Here is a 16,975-nt window from a genome sequence, read left to right as displayed (position 1 = left end):
TCCCTTGTTTGTCCTGAACAGTTAAACTGTCTGCTGTTTTTCAGAAAAATCCTTTGGATCCCACAAATTCTTTGGCTTTTCCAGCTTTTTTTGTATTTTTGAACCCTTTCCAACAGTGACTGATTTTGAGATCCATCTTTTCACACTGACGAAAACTAAGGGACTCATATGCAACCATTATAGAAGGTTCAAACGCTCACTGATGCTCCAGAAGGAAAAGATGCATTAAGAGTCAGATGTGTAAACTTTTGAATAGAATGGGGATGTGTACATTTTTCTTATTTTGCCTAAATATCTTTTTTTTTCATTTAGTACTGTGCTTCAGAAGCTACAGAAAATGTTCCCCCAGAATAAGTTAAATTTACCCTTAAAAGTTTTCCCCCCTTATCTTATAATGCATTGTTTCCTTCTGAAGCATCAGTGAGTGTTTGAACCTTCTGTAATAGTTGCATATGAGTCCCTAAGTTCTCCTCAGTGTGAAAAGATGAATCTCAAAATCATAGTAGTTGGAAAGGATTCAAATATACAAAAATGTAAAAAAACAAAAACAAAGAATTTGTGGGACCTAAAGGACTTTTCTGAAAAACCTCGAGCAGTTTAACTGTTCCACAGGTTAGGTGGCGCTGTAAGTCTGATTTACTGTGTTTTGACCTGTTCATTTTTGGCTCTGTTGCTTTAAAGGAAAGTGGGCGGGGCAAAACCGTGCAGTCTGGTAACGCGACGCTTTAACAACACGCCTATGCATTGAGCAAATAATACATTTTAAACTAGGGCTGAATGACGCATCAACGTTGTTTGTACGTGAATCTTTCTGACTTCTCTAAATCTTTCAGGTGATTACTATTATTTATTTTCAGAGGCTCAGAGAATGTGATCACGTTGAGAGTGGCCCAATATTGCTTTTTATTCTGCAGCAGCGCGACGCGTCACACGCAAGGTGCGGCAGAGCCCAGCCAGTTACGCGTTGGGTTTGGCCCTAATCTTGATAAACCCATCAACAACCTCAATGATCTTGTAGATCAGAGGAAGCGTGATGACTAAAACGCCTGATACCCCGGCACCCTGCGCGGGTATGGGTGATATCCACCACCACAGCTCTCCTGAGGAGCCCGTGGAGCAGCTCTCTAGACGCTCTCGCGTTGCTGTTCCCGAACTGGTTGTTACCTGCGAGCCGTGTGCCACCGAGTGTGACCAGAGCCCCCGCGGACCCTGCTCAGGCTCTCATCACCCGGACGAAGAGTCCATCTGCTCGGACAGCGGGCTCAGCGGCTCTCCTGCCTCGTCCCTGGCGCTGAGAAAACTGTCCAACTCGTCCTCAACCGGCCTCTCGCCAGCTTCTTCTTTTGAGGAATGCGAAGAGGATTTAATGGGTTACGGCGACTATAACCTTAATCAGTCTTCAGGTGAACCGCTCACGGTGAGAATCAAAACTGTCTAAGACAACAACATCTACCTATTTTTATGTTACTAGTAAGCCGTTTCGAGTAAGTAATTCAGTAGCGACCAGAGTTAATTTTACGTATAACTGTTATTAGATAAGGATTCCAGTATTCACTAGAATCTATTCAGTTAGTCACGTACTACACTACGCAGTAGTCACTATAGGTGTAAAGTATTTAAGTAACAGTACTTTACTACTATAGCCTACTTAAGTATCATTTTGAGGAATTGTTACTGTTAAAATCGAGTCATTGCATCAAAAGTCAATTTAAAAAGCTAAGAAAAGTAAACTCTATAGAGTATAGTTTAATGTGGACACATTTTACTTTCATTCAACTATTTTGACTTGGTAAGTTTTTTAATTGAGTAAAATGTTACTTGAAGTATAATTTCTCTTTTAACTTTAATAGTACATATTTATTAGATAATACTAACTAAATAAACTAGACACAGGCTATTAGTAACATTTTAACTGACTGTTTTATATATATATATATTAACTAGTCTCTCACGGCTACATAAAAGTTTTGAATTAATAGTTAATAGTGTCTGTTCACTTAGTAGCTCTACTGGGAAAACTGTATACTAGATACTATACTAGATACTAGTAGTACTCCAAAACATGGTAGTAGGCTACTATGGTATTTTTTGTGATTTATTTTAATCAACGTTTAGCAGTACATTTGTTACAGTATTTATTAATCTTTGTTAACATTAGGTTAGTAACATTATTAACATTTTAACTGACTGGATATTGTTTTTTAACTTATCATATACAATGACTAGTCAAATTGTTTACTTTATAGTTCACTCAAACTATTAATAAACATACTAGTAACATGCTACTAACCAGTCACTTAGGACTACATAAATGTGTCTAATTAAGGGTTATTAGTGTCTGTTCAGTTTGTAGCCATACTGGGGAAATATATACATATAGCTAGTTACTCCACAACATGGTAAAACCATGGTACTTTTTGTGATTTATTTTGTTAACTAACAATGAGCGATACATTTGTAACAATGTTTATTCAACTTTGTTAACATTAGGGTTATAAAGATACAACTGATCATTGTTAGTTTTGCCTGGAAACTTACTCTTAATTGAGTAAAATGTTTGTCATAGTATCTATACTTGAATTTAAGTAGAGTTTCTCAGTATTTTTACACCCTTGAAAACTCATTTCAGTTTTACAAGTATCTATAGGTGCTTTATTGAAATATTGTTTTTATTTCAGCTTTACTAATACATATTTATTAGATACTACTTATTAATACTAGTAGATCTATTCATATAGTATATATCTATTGCTATTAGTAACATTTTAACTGACTAGATACATTTTTTTGTAATGATCCTGTACAGTGACTAGTCACATTGGCTACTTCAAGTATTTTTTTGGCCTTACTTTTGATAAAGTAAAATGTTTGTCATAATGTCTATACTTGAACTTAAGTACAATTTCTCAGTATTTTTACACCCTTGAAAACTAATGTCAGTTTTATAAGTAACTGTAGTTATACATATATTTATTAGATCTAGTCATAGAGTAGTATATATCTATTGCTATTAGTAACATTTTAACTGATTAGAGACTGTTTTTTGTAATTGTCTTATACAATAACTAGTCAAATTGACTACTTCACATATTTTTTTTGGCTGGGAACTTACTTTTAATTAAGTAAAATGTTTGTCATAATATCTATACATACAGTTTCTCAGTATTTTTACACCCTTGAAAACTATTGTCAGTTTAAAAAGTAACCATAGGTGCTGTACTAGCAGCTTTACTAGTACATATTTATTAGATATACTACCTATTTATACTAGTACACCTAGTAGATTAGTAAACCTAGTTATATAGTAGTATATATCTATTGCAAAATTAGTAACATTTTAACTGACTAGATACTGTTTTTTTTGTAATTGTCATATACAATGACTAGTCAGATTGGCTACTTAATAGTTAAATAGTTAAATCAAACTATTAGTAAAATTACTAGTAACATACCACTAACTAGTCACTTAGGATTACAGAGTGTAAAAATTGCGAAAACTGTGTAAACTTGTAACTAGATACTAGTAGTACTAGATACTCCAAAACATGGTAGTACCATGGTATTTTTTGTGATTTATTTTGTTAACTAGCAATGAGCAACACATTTGTTATAGTACGTATTAATCTTTGGTTATAAAATACAACTGTTCATTGTTGGTTCTTGTTAGCTCAGGTTCATTAAATAATATTAACGGATGCAAGTATTATTAAATGCTGAAATAAACCGTGACTAAGATGAATTTTTAAGAAGTATTTTTCTTTGTAAGTTCTTGTTAACTGATGTAGCATAACTGATAACAGTGCATGAAATACACGTGTGCACACAGGTGTATGCTACAGATTGCAATATGCAGTTGTTGAGTAATCCTCATGATAACTGATTAACATCATGGGCTTCAGGTCATGAGAACATTGTTTCTAAATGGAGGGAAAAATTCCACACGTATTCCTTAACGCCTTTTGTTTCCTCATGTTCTGATGATACTGGAGTCAGAGGTTTGTGAAGTGTGTCTGAGTAGTACAAGTGTCTCTTAAGAAGGTATTGAAGTGAAGGCAGAGCAGCCAGCATCATTGCAATAACAGTGAGCCAAATGTAAACACAATGACATGTTATACAATCAACAAGGGATATTCATCATTGCAACTATAAAGGTGTTTGAATATAATCTGTTGTAGGAGTTATACAGTCTCCAGTCCGTTTGATGATAATACTGAATGGGAATTTGATTCTGTGAGTCATTAAGGTACAAAACCTGCCCTTTGAGAAAATCACAATAGTGAGGAAAATACACCACTGAAACAGAACTTAGAAGGTCAACAGATGGATGCATCTGTATCTCTGTATAGTGGGCCTCTCCTGCTTTGTTCTGGAGAATGTCATTCTTGTCTGACTGGTTTTCCTCTAGCAAAGTGTGAGTGATCATTTGAGCTTGGAGAGCAGAGAGAACTGTACAGGTTTGGACGTTAATTGGCTTCATACTGAGGGCTGATGCTTGAAGGATTGTTAAGCTTGATGGACTATGATTATCACATTGTTACTCTATGTTGTTAACGTATACAGTCATGTGTTACAGTGGCATAGGTTATTGTGTAAAGTAGGGTAGAAAGGTTTATGATACGTCAGCTCAAAAGATCTTGTAGGCAATTTTCTGCAGACGTCAAAATGCTGGGGACAAAGGAATCACCACATCAAGTCAGTCAGGAAGAGGTGTGTGTGAGCAGCAGAACTAAAATGATAATTCTGTCATTAATTACTCACCCTCATCTCGTTCCAAACCGCAAGACCTTCGTTCATCTTCAAAACACAAATTAAGCTATTTTTGATGAAATCCAAGAGCTTTTGGTAGTTGCCTGGCTGTCTACAGTGGGTCAGAAAGCTCTTTGATTTCATCAAAAATGTTGTCATTTGTGTTCTAAAGATGAACGAAATTCTCACAGGTTTGGAACAACATGAGGGTGAGTAATTAATGGCAGAATTATCATTTTTGGCAAAACTAACCCTTTAAAAGGATCATTTACCACAAAAAGGAACATTCTCTCATCATTTATTTTCCCCCATGTTGTTCCAAACCTGTGCGAATTTCTTCTGTGAAATATAAAGACATATTTTGAGCAGAGGTTGCGTTAGACTTTAACATTGCCCGTCGGACAGGGTCATAAAAATTCCGTCATAATCCATTATTAGCCGTCATTTTAATTTTCATATTTTAATTTTAATACCACAATTAATTGCATTTATGTTTGTTCACATTTTCAGGACAATATAGATTTATAATATAGGCATTTATTTTTAAGAGAACAGATAAACAGATGAGACTGCTTAACTTTTCATGTTCAACACCACATTCTGTCTCAAGTCTTAAATTTCAAATTATGTCGATTTCATTAGGAAATTCAAGCAATAAATACCGTTTTGGCGCTCTATAATGTGGCGTGATAGATCGTTGTAGCTTCTTTGTAGTCGCATGTACAGTTTCGTTTTTGTTCTGGATTCAGTTCTCTGCTGCCACACTGGAGCGCACTCGCCACCAACTGGACAGGAGTGGGAATTACAGCTACAAATTACAACAGGTCATCCTCAGTGTAATCTGTCAAAGTGACGGACGGCCTTCAGATTTTTCCGTCATTTCTAAAAAAAATCCGTCAATGACGGACAATTTTCGGTTAACTCGACCTCTGATTTTGAGGAAACTTCTTAAAATTTAGGGCAAGGACCAAAAGTGGTGTAAATTTACATCTGATATGGGTTTTAGAAGTGGTTGTGACAAAATGGCTCAATAGCGCCACCTATAAAATTTTAACTAAGTGTCCCTCGAGCTACATTTCACATACTGTACATGTACGAAATTCGGTAGACACATGTAACACACCAATACCTACAAAAAAGTCCTATGGCACTAATTCCAAAACTCAACGGGAAGTCGGTTTTCTGTAATGTTTTTTTTTTTTTTTTAGAAAGTTTTATGATGTTTTTGTCATTTTCAGGCATTGTATTTTAACAAACTCCTCCTAGAGATTTAAACCGATCAACACCAAATTTGGTCAGTCTAATCTAAAGCCCTTTGTGACATTAAATTGTGAAGATCTTGCTTTTTTGTTGAAGGGGGTGTCCATGGCGGCCTGACACATTTTCAATGTTTCACCATGAAACAGGAAGTTGTATAATTGTATAGTTGTATAATTCAGACGTACAATGTCCGATATGCACCAAAATTGACGTGTTTGATAAGAGTCCTGTCCTGAACACATGGCCTTGCCTATATTCGGTTATAGTCATAGCGCCACCTGCTGCAAACAGGAAGTGGCATGTTTTATGCTCTATTGAACTCCTAGAGATTTAGTGAATTCAAAATTATATTTGGTCGGTCTACTCTAGAGGCCTTAGCGATGGTAAATTGCAAAAATCTTGAGTTTTCTTTAAAGGGCATGGCCGTGGCAAGGTTTGATGTTTCACCATGTAAAAGTAAGTTGTTATAACTCAGCCATACAATGTCCAATCTGCCCCAAACTTCACCCATTCGATAAGAGTCCTTGGCTTGAACACCTCTAAATTCTGTTCTGTAAAATCATAGCGCCATCTGCTGGCAACAGGAAATGACTTGTTTTACACTAACTTAAATATGCAATGTTCAATCTGCAGTAGACTTAACATATTTGATAAGAGTCCTGGCTTGAAGACATCTACATGCCAATAGTCATAGCGCCACCAGCTGGCAGCAGGAAGTTTGGCTTATATTAATGACTTTGACATATTTCTCCTATATTTATTTACCACTTCAAATGCATATTGCTCACCGTTTGCTGTTTTCCTAAAGCAATGAGTGGCGTTGAGCCCGGGTGCGATGGCCCTTTCAACACTGCTTGCAGCTTTAATTGGTTTTGTTTATTGTTGTAAACATCTTTTGATAACATCTTTTGAGTTCCACAGAAGATAAAAATTTTCCTACAAGTTTGGAATGAGAAAATAGTGGATAAATGAATATGAAACTCTTTTGTTTTTGGTTAACAATCACATGTCTTGCAAACAAAAATTATCTGCAACCAACATTTAGAGGGAAAAAATGTAGAAACGGTTATGCCGACCCTCATGACCAAGTCAAGGTCTAAATAAATCCAGTTTATTAGTCGATAATTTGACAAGGAAGGTCAAATCAGGTTGTAAAAAGTGGTTTTACAACTTGAAGTAACCCAGAAAACATAATGACAGTTATGAATGATTCATTCATGATACTTGTGTAAAAAAGAAAAGTGTATTTTACCTCAAAAGGCTTTTATGAATTAATAATTCAATTAATACCTGAAAAAAAAAACTGTTTTACCTCAGAAAATTAAAAACCTTTGAATTTGATAAAGATGTACACTCATATATATTTAAGTAGTAAAGAAAATGATTTTTGTTGCCACTGTCATGTATCTGAGTGGCCACACTGACAGCAAAACAAGTAGCGTCTGTGAATGTTTCATGAACCTCCTTCTAAGATTAGCTATTTCTTAATCACAGCCACTTGGTATTGCTTGATGACTTTGTTTAGTCCGAGATTGTCGTCAATGATTTGCCACATGGGGAAAAACTCGACCTATGGTTAATAGAGGACAGGGAGTTACCTGTTTGCAGTCCGAGGTTGAGTAAATGCACTCGGTGCCCCAGTGCGGCTCACAGTATAAGAAAATGAGAACTAAAGAGAAGACAAACACGTCTCTAGCAGCAAACAACCCTGTACAGAACCATTGTGTACCTTGTGACAACTTGTAGTCATAGGGTGTTAACTGAAATGTGAGTCTCATTCAGGTGTTTGTTTCTTGCATATATCTTTTTCAAAGACTGATCAGTGGAAGAAGTCAAAGAATATGGTGAACTGGTCTCCACTTCCAGTGACGGTGAAAAAGCGCTCACCCTGGGTGCAGGTGGTCGGCCATGCAGGTTTGCTTGTTCATCTTTATTTGTATTACTTGGTCTTTTGCGATTCTTTACGTGTGAAAGCTGAAATCTGAAATGCAAAAAAGCTAGTGTTTTTGTCCTATGTGTTTTTTTTGTTTTGTTTTTTTTTGGCTGTGTTGGGTGATTCCTTTTTTCTGACTCAGCTTGTTCTTGTTTGGTCCTCTAGGAAACTTTCAGACAGGCAGTGATGGAAGGCTGCTGAAGAAGTACTGCGAGTGCGAGCAGCAGTGTTTCGTGCAGCTCATGAGCGACTCACTGCGGCCCTTCGTTCCTGGATACTATGGCGTGACTCAGCGTGATGAGCAGGATTACAACCTCATGGACGACCTCCTCGCTGACTTTGACTCTCCCTGCATCATGGACTGCAAAATGGGAAGCCGGTGAGGATGTGATTTATCAATTTAGCCGTTCAGCACTTATCACACTACTTTTTTTTTTCTTGCATAACTGGTAAAACTGCTGCAAATTGCAGCTTATTTTTAGCCTCTACTTTAACAGGAAGAGGCAATCTGACCAGCATGCAAATGGACTAACCAAAGTCTATTTATGTTTATGTGTGGTTTAGGAGCAGGTGATGCCAAAATATTGCACTGGCATGCTAAAAATGACTACATAAAAACACCATTAATAATTAAGTTTTTTTATTTTTATAAAAATTGAATTTAACATTTTCATTTATCTGAAAACACAGTTTAGGTACAATTTAACTCTATGCTGTTCATGGTGTTCTCAGGTGATACATTAAACCTGTCATGAGAAAGTTCTCAGGCAAATTTTCCATGTTACTACTTTAGCATCATTTTTAGTCACAGTGCGTCCACACTGCTGCTATATTTAGCTTATCGTGTTATGTGCACAAAATAAACACTGACACAGTCAAAACACATAAGCGAAGAAGTGTTAATTAAATGCAACTAAAACTTATACACCTAAAACCAATTTTTGTTTCAGCTCAATGGCCGAAATTACTGGGCATCAGCAGAAATGAACATTTTTGTGTTTTTACATTTTTGTTAATCCAAAATTAAATAATTAGCAACCAGTACTAATTAATAAATATAAAAAAGTGGGATGTACAGTATATAGTTACAAAACTCTTAATATTTTTCAAAGATATGGTGCCACAAACTAGAGCTGCACAATTCTGGATAAATTGAGTCACAATTTTTTTGTTTTTAAATAGAGATCATGATTCTATGAAACTTGTTTCCACCACTGAATAAAAGTTTTTTTTTAATCTCAGAATTGTGAGATATAAACTCGCAACTCTGAGAAATGAAGTCATAATTGCATGATATAAACTCACAACTGCAAGTTATAAAGTCAAAATTGTGAGATATAAACTCACAAAAATTAACTTTTTTATCTCACAGTTTCTCACAATTCTAACTTTATGACTCACAATTGCAAGTCTATATCTTACAATTTTAAAGAAAAAATAGTTGGTTTGTCTCACAATTCTGATATTATTTCTCACAATTGTGAGTTTATGACAATTCTAAGAAAAAAGTCAGAATTGTCTTTATAACTAGCAATTGCACATTTATATCCCACAATTCTGAGAAAAGAAGTCTGAATTGTGAGATAAAAAGTCACAAAAAATGTTTATTTCACAATTCAGACTTTTACCCACAATTCTGACTTTGCAACTCGCAATTTTGAGTTTATATCACATAATTCTAAGAGAAAAGTCACAATAACCTTTTTTTGTTTAGTGTCTGAAATGGGCTTCGAAATGATTCTTGATCGATTAATGAATGAATATGGGTTTTTGAACGAATCTCTTGAATGAATAACTCAATGACTCACTCATAAATATTTCATTTGATCCATTACTGAATGAATTGACGGTTTTGACCAAATCTCTTGAATAAATATTCAATGACAATTAACTTTAAGTCATTTGATGACACAGAGTGACAAAACAATTTGAAGCTAAAATTACTTTGTAAAGATGATTTGCTCCATTTTGATCACTACCATAGACAACAGTGTGTATATCCAAACTATAAACTTTTATCCCAGCACTTCTGTGATAATATGAATGATTGTAAGACAGAAATAACATTATATGGTTGGAAAGACTGTTTGTTAGTCTCACAGTTCTGACTTTATAACTCACAATTGCAAGTCTATTTCTCACAATTTTAAGAAATAAGTCAGAATTGCGAGTTTCTCACCATTTTGACTTTATAACTCACAATTGCAAGTTTATATCCCACAATTAAAGTAAAGAAGTCCGAATTATGAGATAAAGTCATAAAATCTTGGAATTGTGAGTTAATGTCTCACAAAATTGCAAGTTTTTATTTCACAATATTGAGGAAAAAGTCAGAATTGTATGTTTTTATCTTGCAATTTTTGACTTTATTTAAAAGTCTGAATTGTAAGTTTATATATTGAGGTTCTGACCCTATAACTTGCGATTACAAGTTTATATCACACAATTCTGAGAAAAAGTCAGAATTGTGAGATAAAAAGTCGCAATAACCTTTTTTATTCAATGTCTGAAACAGGCTTCAAAATGATTCTCCTACAGTTCTGTACTAAACAAAAAAAACATGTCATTTACTACAGGCTCTGACAAAATATTAATTTCCTCATTCTATTCCAAAATGTGTTTAATTTAAATGAATCAGTGTTTTTTTTATACAGATCTCCTGAGTGAATAATTCAATGCCTCACTCATAAATATTTCACCTAAACCATTACAGAATGAATTAACAGTTTTGAACAAATCTCTTGAATGAATGATTCAATGACAAATAACTTTAAGTCACTTGTCAACACCTAGTGGTAAAACAATTTGAAGCTAAAATTACTAAAAAAAATTTGATCACAACAGTAGACAACAGTGTGTTTATCCGAACTATAAACTTTTATCTCAGCACTTCTGTGATATGAATGACTGTAAGACAGAAATAACACTCTATGGTTAAAAAGACTGTTTGTTAGTCTCACAATTCTGACTTTATAACTCACAATTGCAAGTCTATATCTCACAATTCTGAGAATTGTGAGTTTATATCTCACAGATCTATTACTGAATAACACTATATGGTTGAAAAGGCTGTTTGGTCATACCTAAACACGATAACTTCTCTCCATGTAAGCAGGAGCGCAAACTGTTCTTCCTCATAAGTGGGGATGCACAATTTATTGGCCCCATATCAGTTATCAGCTAATGTTATAGATTTGGTTAACTTATCAGTATCTGTTAATATTGTATTTTCTTTTTTTAAACATGTATATTACCTTTGCCATCATCTAATGCTTGCTTAAAAGTCAACATGAAAATTAAAATGCACTCCATTTTAGTTCTTTTTTTATTAGACAAAATAGTATACATTTTAAATAAGGCCATTTATTGTTTATCGGCCACAACATGAAAATAATTAGCAGCTTATGTGTATCCGACAGAATAAAAAAAAAAAATTGCATATCTTTGCTTTTTTTTTTTTTTTTTTACTACACAATTTCCAGCCAAATTGATAACTTGTGCAGCTGGTCTTTTAGAAATTGTTGCAGTCAGGCATTCAGACTGCAGCGTGTAATTTTCATCAGTGCTGTCAATGTATGGACTCTGGGTTGTCTGTGGGTGTGCCATCTGTGGCTAAGACTACAACACAGTAGACAGCAGTGTCCAACCAACAGTGTAAATATTTTAGCTGGTGGCATAGTGGACCAGTCCTGTTATGCCAGTTCTAACATACATATACAAACGACAATGTTTCCATACTAAATAAATATCCCTGTGGTCATGTTGACATGTATACTGTTCATGCTTTTAGGACTTACCTGGAGGAAGAGTTAAGGAAGGCCTGCGAGCGTCCTCAGCCTCGCAAAGACATGTATGAAAAAATGATAGCGGTGGACCCGGACGCCCCGAATGAGGAGGAGCGGGCCCAGCAGGCGGTACTCAAAACCAGATACATGCAGTGGAGAGAAACCCTCAGCTCAACAGCCACACTGGGCTTTCGCATCGAGGGCATCAAGGTAGACATGATTCAGGAAACCTCTGAATTTATACAGAGGTCAATCAAACCAATATTGATTCAAAAGCTTACTAGTGTCTTATTTTATCTCTTCTTGTAATGGCTATATTTTATGTTTGGCTTTCAATGTAATGTCTTGATGAATTTGATCTGTCTTCAGAAATCAGATGGCACTTGTAACACTAACTTCAAGAGAACAAAGTACAAAGATGAGGTCATCCAAGCCCTGGAGGACTTTGTGGACAACAACATGATAATCTTGGTATGAATTTGTGTTAGAACTAGGGGATATTTACAATATTTAGCAAATATTTTCTATGTATTTAATGATATTTATTAATTGATTGGTATCTGTCGATATTGTGTGTGTTTATAATTGTTGTGAACGAATTGTGCATTTATATTTAATCCACAGTTAATTTGAAGATTAATTTACAGTTAATCTTTAAAAACACTAAACATTTCATAAATATAATTGTTAAAATGTTATATTTTTTCCATACAATTGGATTTTGGGATACAAAAGTTTTTGAACACTAAGATTTTTAATGTTTGTTTTCTCTCTTGCTCACCAAGCCTGCATTTATTTGATCCAAAGTATAGCAAAAACGGTAAAATTGTTAAATATTTTTACTAATTAAAATAACTGTTGTCTATTTAAATATATATTAAATAATTTTTTTTTGTTGTGATCAAAGCTATATTTTGAGCATCATTAATCAAGTCTTCAGTGTAACATGATCTTTCAAACATCATTGTAATATGCTGATTTGCTCTTTAAGAAATATTTTTAGTAGTATTATCAATATTTAAAACAGTTGAGTAGTCCACCCCCCCCCCCCCCCCAGATTCTTTATTGAATAGACATATCAGCATTTATCTGAAATGTTTGTATTTATTTATTTATTTATTTATTTATTTATTTTTGGAAAAGAAATTATAGAAATGAATATTCTTAGTTTGCAAGGATGCTTTAAATTGATCAAAAGTGATGATTAAGACATTTATAATGTTACAAAATATTCTTTCGGATAAATGCTGTTTTCCTGAACTTTTTATTTATCAAAGAAACCTGAAAAAAATTCTACTCAGTTTTTTTCAACACATGTGACACTGAGACTGGAGTAATGATTCTAAAAATTCAGCTTTGAAATCACAGGAATAAATTACATTTTAAAATATATTCAAACAGAAAACAGTTATTTTAAATGGTAAAAATATTTCAAAATTCTGTGTTTGCTGTGAATCTAATGAATGCAGGCTCGATGAGCAAAAGAGACTTCTTTAAGAAACATTCAAAAACATATTGTTCAAAAACATTTTGCCTGGTAGTGTAAAGAAAATTGTGTTTTATTCTATTTTACATCTTGTTTTATACATGTTGAATCTAGTTTTTAGTAATGGCTGTTTAGTTAGATAAATGGCTTCTCTGCCTGTGCGTGCCTCTTTTAACCATTAATCCATTTAACTATTCTGTAAACAAGTTAATTGTTTGGCTCTTCTGTTCACACAGCGAAGCTACCAACAACGCTTGAAGGAACTAAGAGCTGTGCTGGAAAAATCCAATTTCTTTAAAGCACATGAGGTGAGATGCATCTTCATTTTCCAAATCCCCTTTGTTGTTTTTCATTCAAACACAGGCTCTAATATGCGTTTCCCCACAGGTGGTGGGCAGCTCCTTATTATTTGTCCATGATCTAACTGGCAAGGCTGGAATCTGGATGATAGACTTTGGAAAGACTGTGCCTATGCCGCCCCCTCTCACCCTGGACCATCGCAGCCCTTGGGTGGAGGGCAACAGAGAGGACGGGTACCTCTGGGGCCTGGACAATTTTATTGACATTCTGACCAACATGCTCCCAGAGAAATGAAAGGCATTGTGGATCTTCAGAATTGCCATTTTCTGCACAGAACTGTCTAATACTCTTGACATGGAGAATAGATGACGGTAGGACAGAATGAACAGATGGAATGGACTGACTGGACAGTTACTACAAGTCTTACTGATGAAGCCTGTGAATATACCTGCTGAAGCCCCTCGCGGTGATGTTGTTTTCGCTACTTTTGAAAAGCTGTATGTATTTTTACACTGTAAATAGATTTTTATTTAAGCAGTTTGCTCTTTAGGGGTTAATGAGTGAAAGATTAGCTTAGTTTTATGAACATTAACCCTGGAGGTGAAAATCATTACAGTCGTGTTGTTTTGAAGGATATGTTAAAATTCTGTTGTTAACTACTCACCCTTCAAATCCGTAAGACCTTCGTTCATCTTCAGAACACAAACTAAGATATTTTCCATCAATATGAAAACTTTCTGACCCTGCAGAGACACCATAAATGGCTTCATAACGTTACTGATGTCACATGGACTATTTTAACAATGTTCTTACTACCTTTCTCGGCCTTGAACGTCTCGGTTGCATTGCTGTCTATGCAGGGTCAGAAAACTGTCGGATTTCTTCAAAGAGATTTTAATTTGTGTTCAGAAGAGGAACGAAGTTCTTACAGGTTTGCAATAAAATAAGGGTGAGTTATTTATACCACACTTTTTGTTTTTGGGTGAACTAACCTTTTAAGATGCAAAAAACCCAAAAAACAAAACAGCCATGCTTTTGAATACTAATGAAAATCTGGACCTTCATAGTCTGTGATAGTTGCCAGATATTTTTCTTGCGTTTTACCTTGTATTTGTGACCAAATGTCATTAATTTGTTTGGGGATGAGCTGAATTGAAGTGCACACTATTAACAGTCCCATAAACCGGAGCTGAATTGAATCACAGAACAACAAAAACCTCTCACACTCTTCTTGGTACTGTTTTAATAGCACAAAACAGTGTTTTGTGTTCGGTCTTGATTAAGCACTATTTTAATTCACATCAAGCACAGTGAGTTAAGCTAATGTTATGCTTCACATTCCCATCTTGTGTGGTTTTCGCATACAAGCATGAGCTGCTAAACCACCCCTGTTAATAGCAAATATATGACTGCCAATTTGAGAATAGTGTGTGGGATGTTTGAGCCAGTACTCTTCATGCACAAGTTCACTGTTTGCACTGTTAATTTGAAATCACCTTATTGAGGTTTTGTACTGTATATAAGTCAACACATTTGTGATCATTATGTTGGGAGGCTCTGAGCTTTGTTGTCCTGGCTGTATCGGATTTGCAGTTCTGGTTTCTGGGTTGCTATATAGCTACAGGATCTTTTTTTCATGCTGGGTAATTTTGTAAACGTGTTTAACTGTCAGCACAATAAACATGAACATGATGTGATTTGTTCGGAGTACATTTACTTGAGTACAGTACTTAAGTACAATTTTGAGGGATCTGTACTTTACTCGAGTATCATTTTTGGGGAGTACTCATGACTTTACTCAAGTGCATTTGACAGGCAAATATTGTACTCTTTACTCCACTACATTTCTATCCATAACTGTGAGTACCCATTACTACTTCTAAAAAAAAAAAAGGAAAAAAGAAAAATCTCGGAAACCCTCAATTTGTTGTTTCCCTCTCAAACGCGATTGGATTGTGCAGGCACCACTGATTGGGACAGCCTATCCGAAATCACCTTCAGCTTTCCGCCAAAGGCAACTCCATAGTCAGATAACGATTTACATAAGAGACAAAACCATGGACCAAACAATGGATGAAGATGCAGCAGGTCCATCCCGGGAATGTGCCAACCCGTGGCCCCAGTTCAGAGTTGTGTCAGAACATTGCTATATTGCCTTTTTTGCTGGTTTAGGTTTATTGATTTGATTTATGAAGAAACAGAGAAACTCACATGTAACGTTACACACAATTGTTAGCAGAATTTTCTTTTCTGATATTACACATTAAAGGGATGGTTCGGAGTAGAATTGACTTCATTGCTATGCACTCCGAAGCCCATGTAAATACCCCATCCGAAGTTTTTTTTTACCTTAGTCAAACATTTATGGAGATATTAGAGTTTTTCGTAGTGATGTGACGTTTGACACCGAAGCTTCGAAGCTTGTATCAATAAAACGAAACATCTCACAGTGAAGCACTGTACCGGAGCTTGATTCGTTTTGTCCATAACCACGTGACCTGTGACGTCCGAAGCTTCGTTTTCGCACACAACCACGTGACTGCTTCATATTCTGATTCAAATAACGCGAACCCCTTGTGCAAGTATCAAGTGTCATTCACTTTTTGTTAAGAATAAATCATAATACGAATAAATATGTACATGTGTAGTTTTGTGCATATTCATTTTGTAGTTATCCTTGCTTCACAAGCACTTCTAATTAACACTAATATTAGTCAAAATTATTCTTAATTTACTTTGAACATATATGCCTACATGAACCATGCTTATACTTGTATAATTTTATTAAAACGTTTATTTACAGATCAATTCGAGTAAAATTACTGTTTTTCTGACATAGCACAAATAGATGTGTTTAATGAAACTGTCCAAAATCGCTTTAAGATCTGGGACGCGAAAGCAACTTTTCCCACCTTTGTCCACAAGATGTCATTAGTGTGCACCATGTTGAAAAGCTTCGAGTAACGAACCTTTTTACGATACAGTTGAGGAGAAAGCCTCGGTGCTTCGAAAAGCTTCATTTTCCCATCACTAGTTTTTCGAATTGCTTGTTACAGGAGTGAATGGTACATGTGATGTACCTCGTAAATTGCACCACCAAACGTGCAAGTAATCTATCAAACTTGTACAGTAGTGTAAATAGGTTATGTACTCACAAAACGCTGCATCGGAACATTTGTAAGCCCTCCATGAGTGTTTTAAAAAAACACGTTTTAGCCGATCCCTACTAGTCTCAAAAACTACAAATGGCGACACGTCGACGTCACTTCCCTGGTTTGAAAAAAGCACGTAAAAGTCCTCCTACAAGTTGACATGCACACAGATGTAGTAGGAGGACTATTACGTGCTTTTTTCAAACCAGGGAAGTGACGTCGACTTGTAGTTTCTGAGACTAGTAGTTCTCGGGTAAAACGTGTTTTTAAAACACTCGTGGTGGACTTACAAATGTTCTGATGCAGCGTTTTG

General features: G+C 35.3%; 1 protein-coding gene across 1 annotated transcript; it reads left to right on the top strand.

The window, feature by feature from the left end:
* The first annotated feature begins 724 nt into the window (after nucleotides 1-724).
* Nucleotides 725-15,207, top strand: itpkca (inositol-trisphosphate 3-kinase Ca). The gene is made up of 7 exons (XM_073824730.1): nucleotides 725-1,417; nucleotides 7,821-7,920; nucleotides 8,105-8,318; nucleotides 11,730-11,934; nucleotides 12,094-12,195; nucleotides 13,447-13,518; nucleotides 13,598-15,207. The coding sequence occupies exons 1-7, from the start codon at nucleotides 1,034-1,036 to the stop codon at nucleotides 13,802-13,804; spliced, it is 1,284 nt and encodes a 427-aa protein (XP_073680831.1). The 5' UTR covers nucleotides 725-1,033; the 3' UTR covers nucleotides 13,805-15,207.
* The last annotated feature ends 1,768 nt before the right edge of the window (nucleotides 15,208-16,975 follow it).

This window comes from Garra rufa, chromosome 19 (assembly GCF_049309525.1).
Source record: "Garra rufa chromosome 19, GarRuf1.0, whole genome shotgun sequence".
Lineage (NCBI taxonomy): Eukaryota > Metazoa > Chordata > Actinopteri > Cypriniformes > Cyprinidae > Garra > Garra rufa.
The sequence above is the reverse complement of the archived record's forward strand: the minus strand, read 5'-3'. Positions and strand labels throughout refer to the sequence as shown.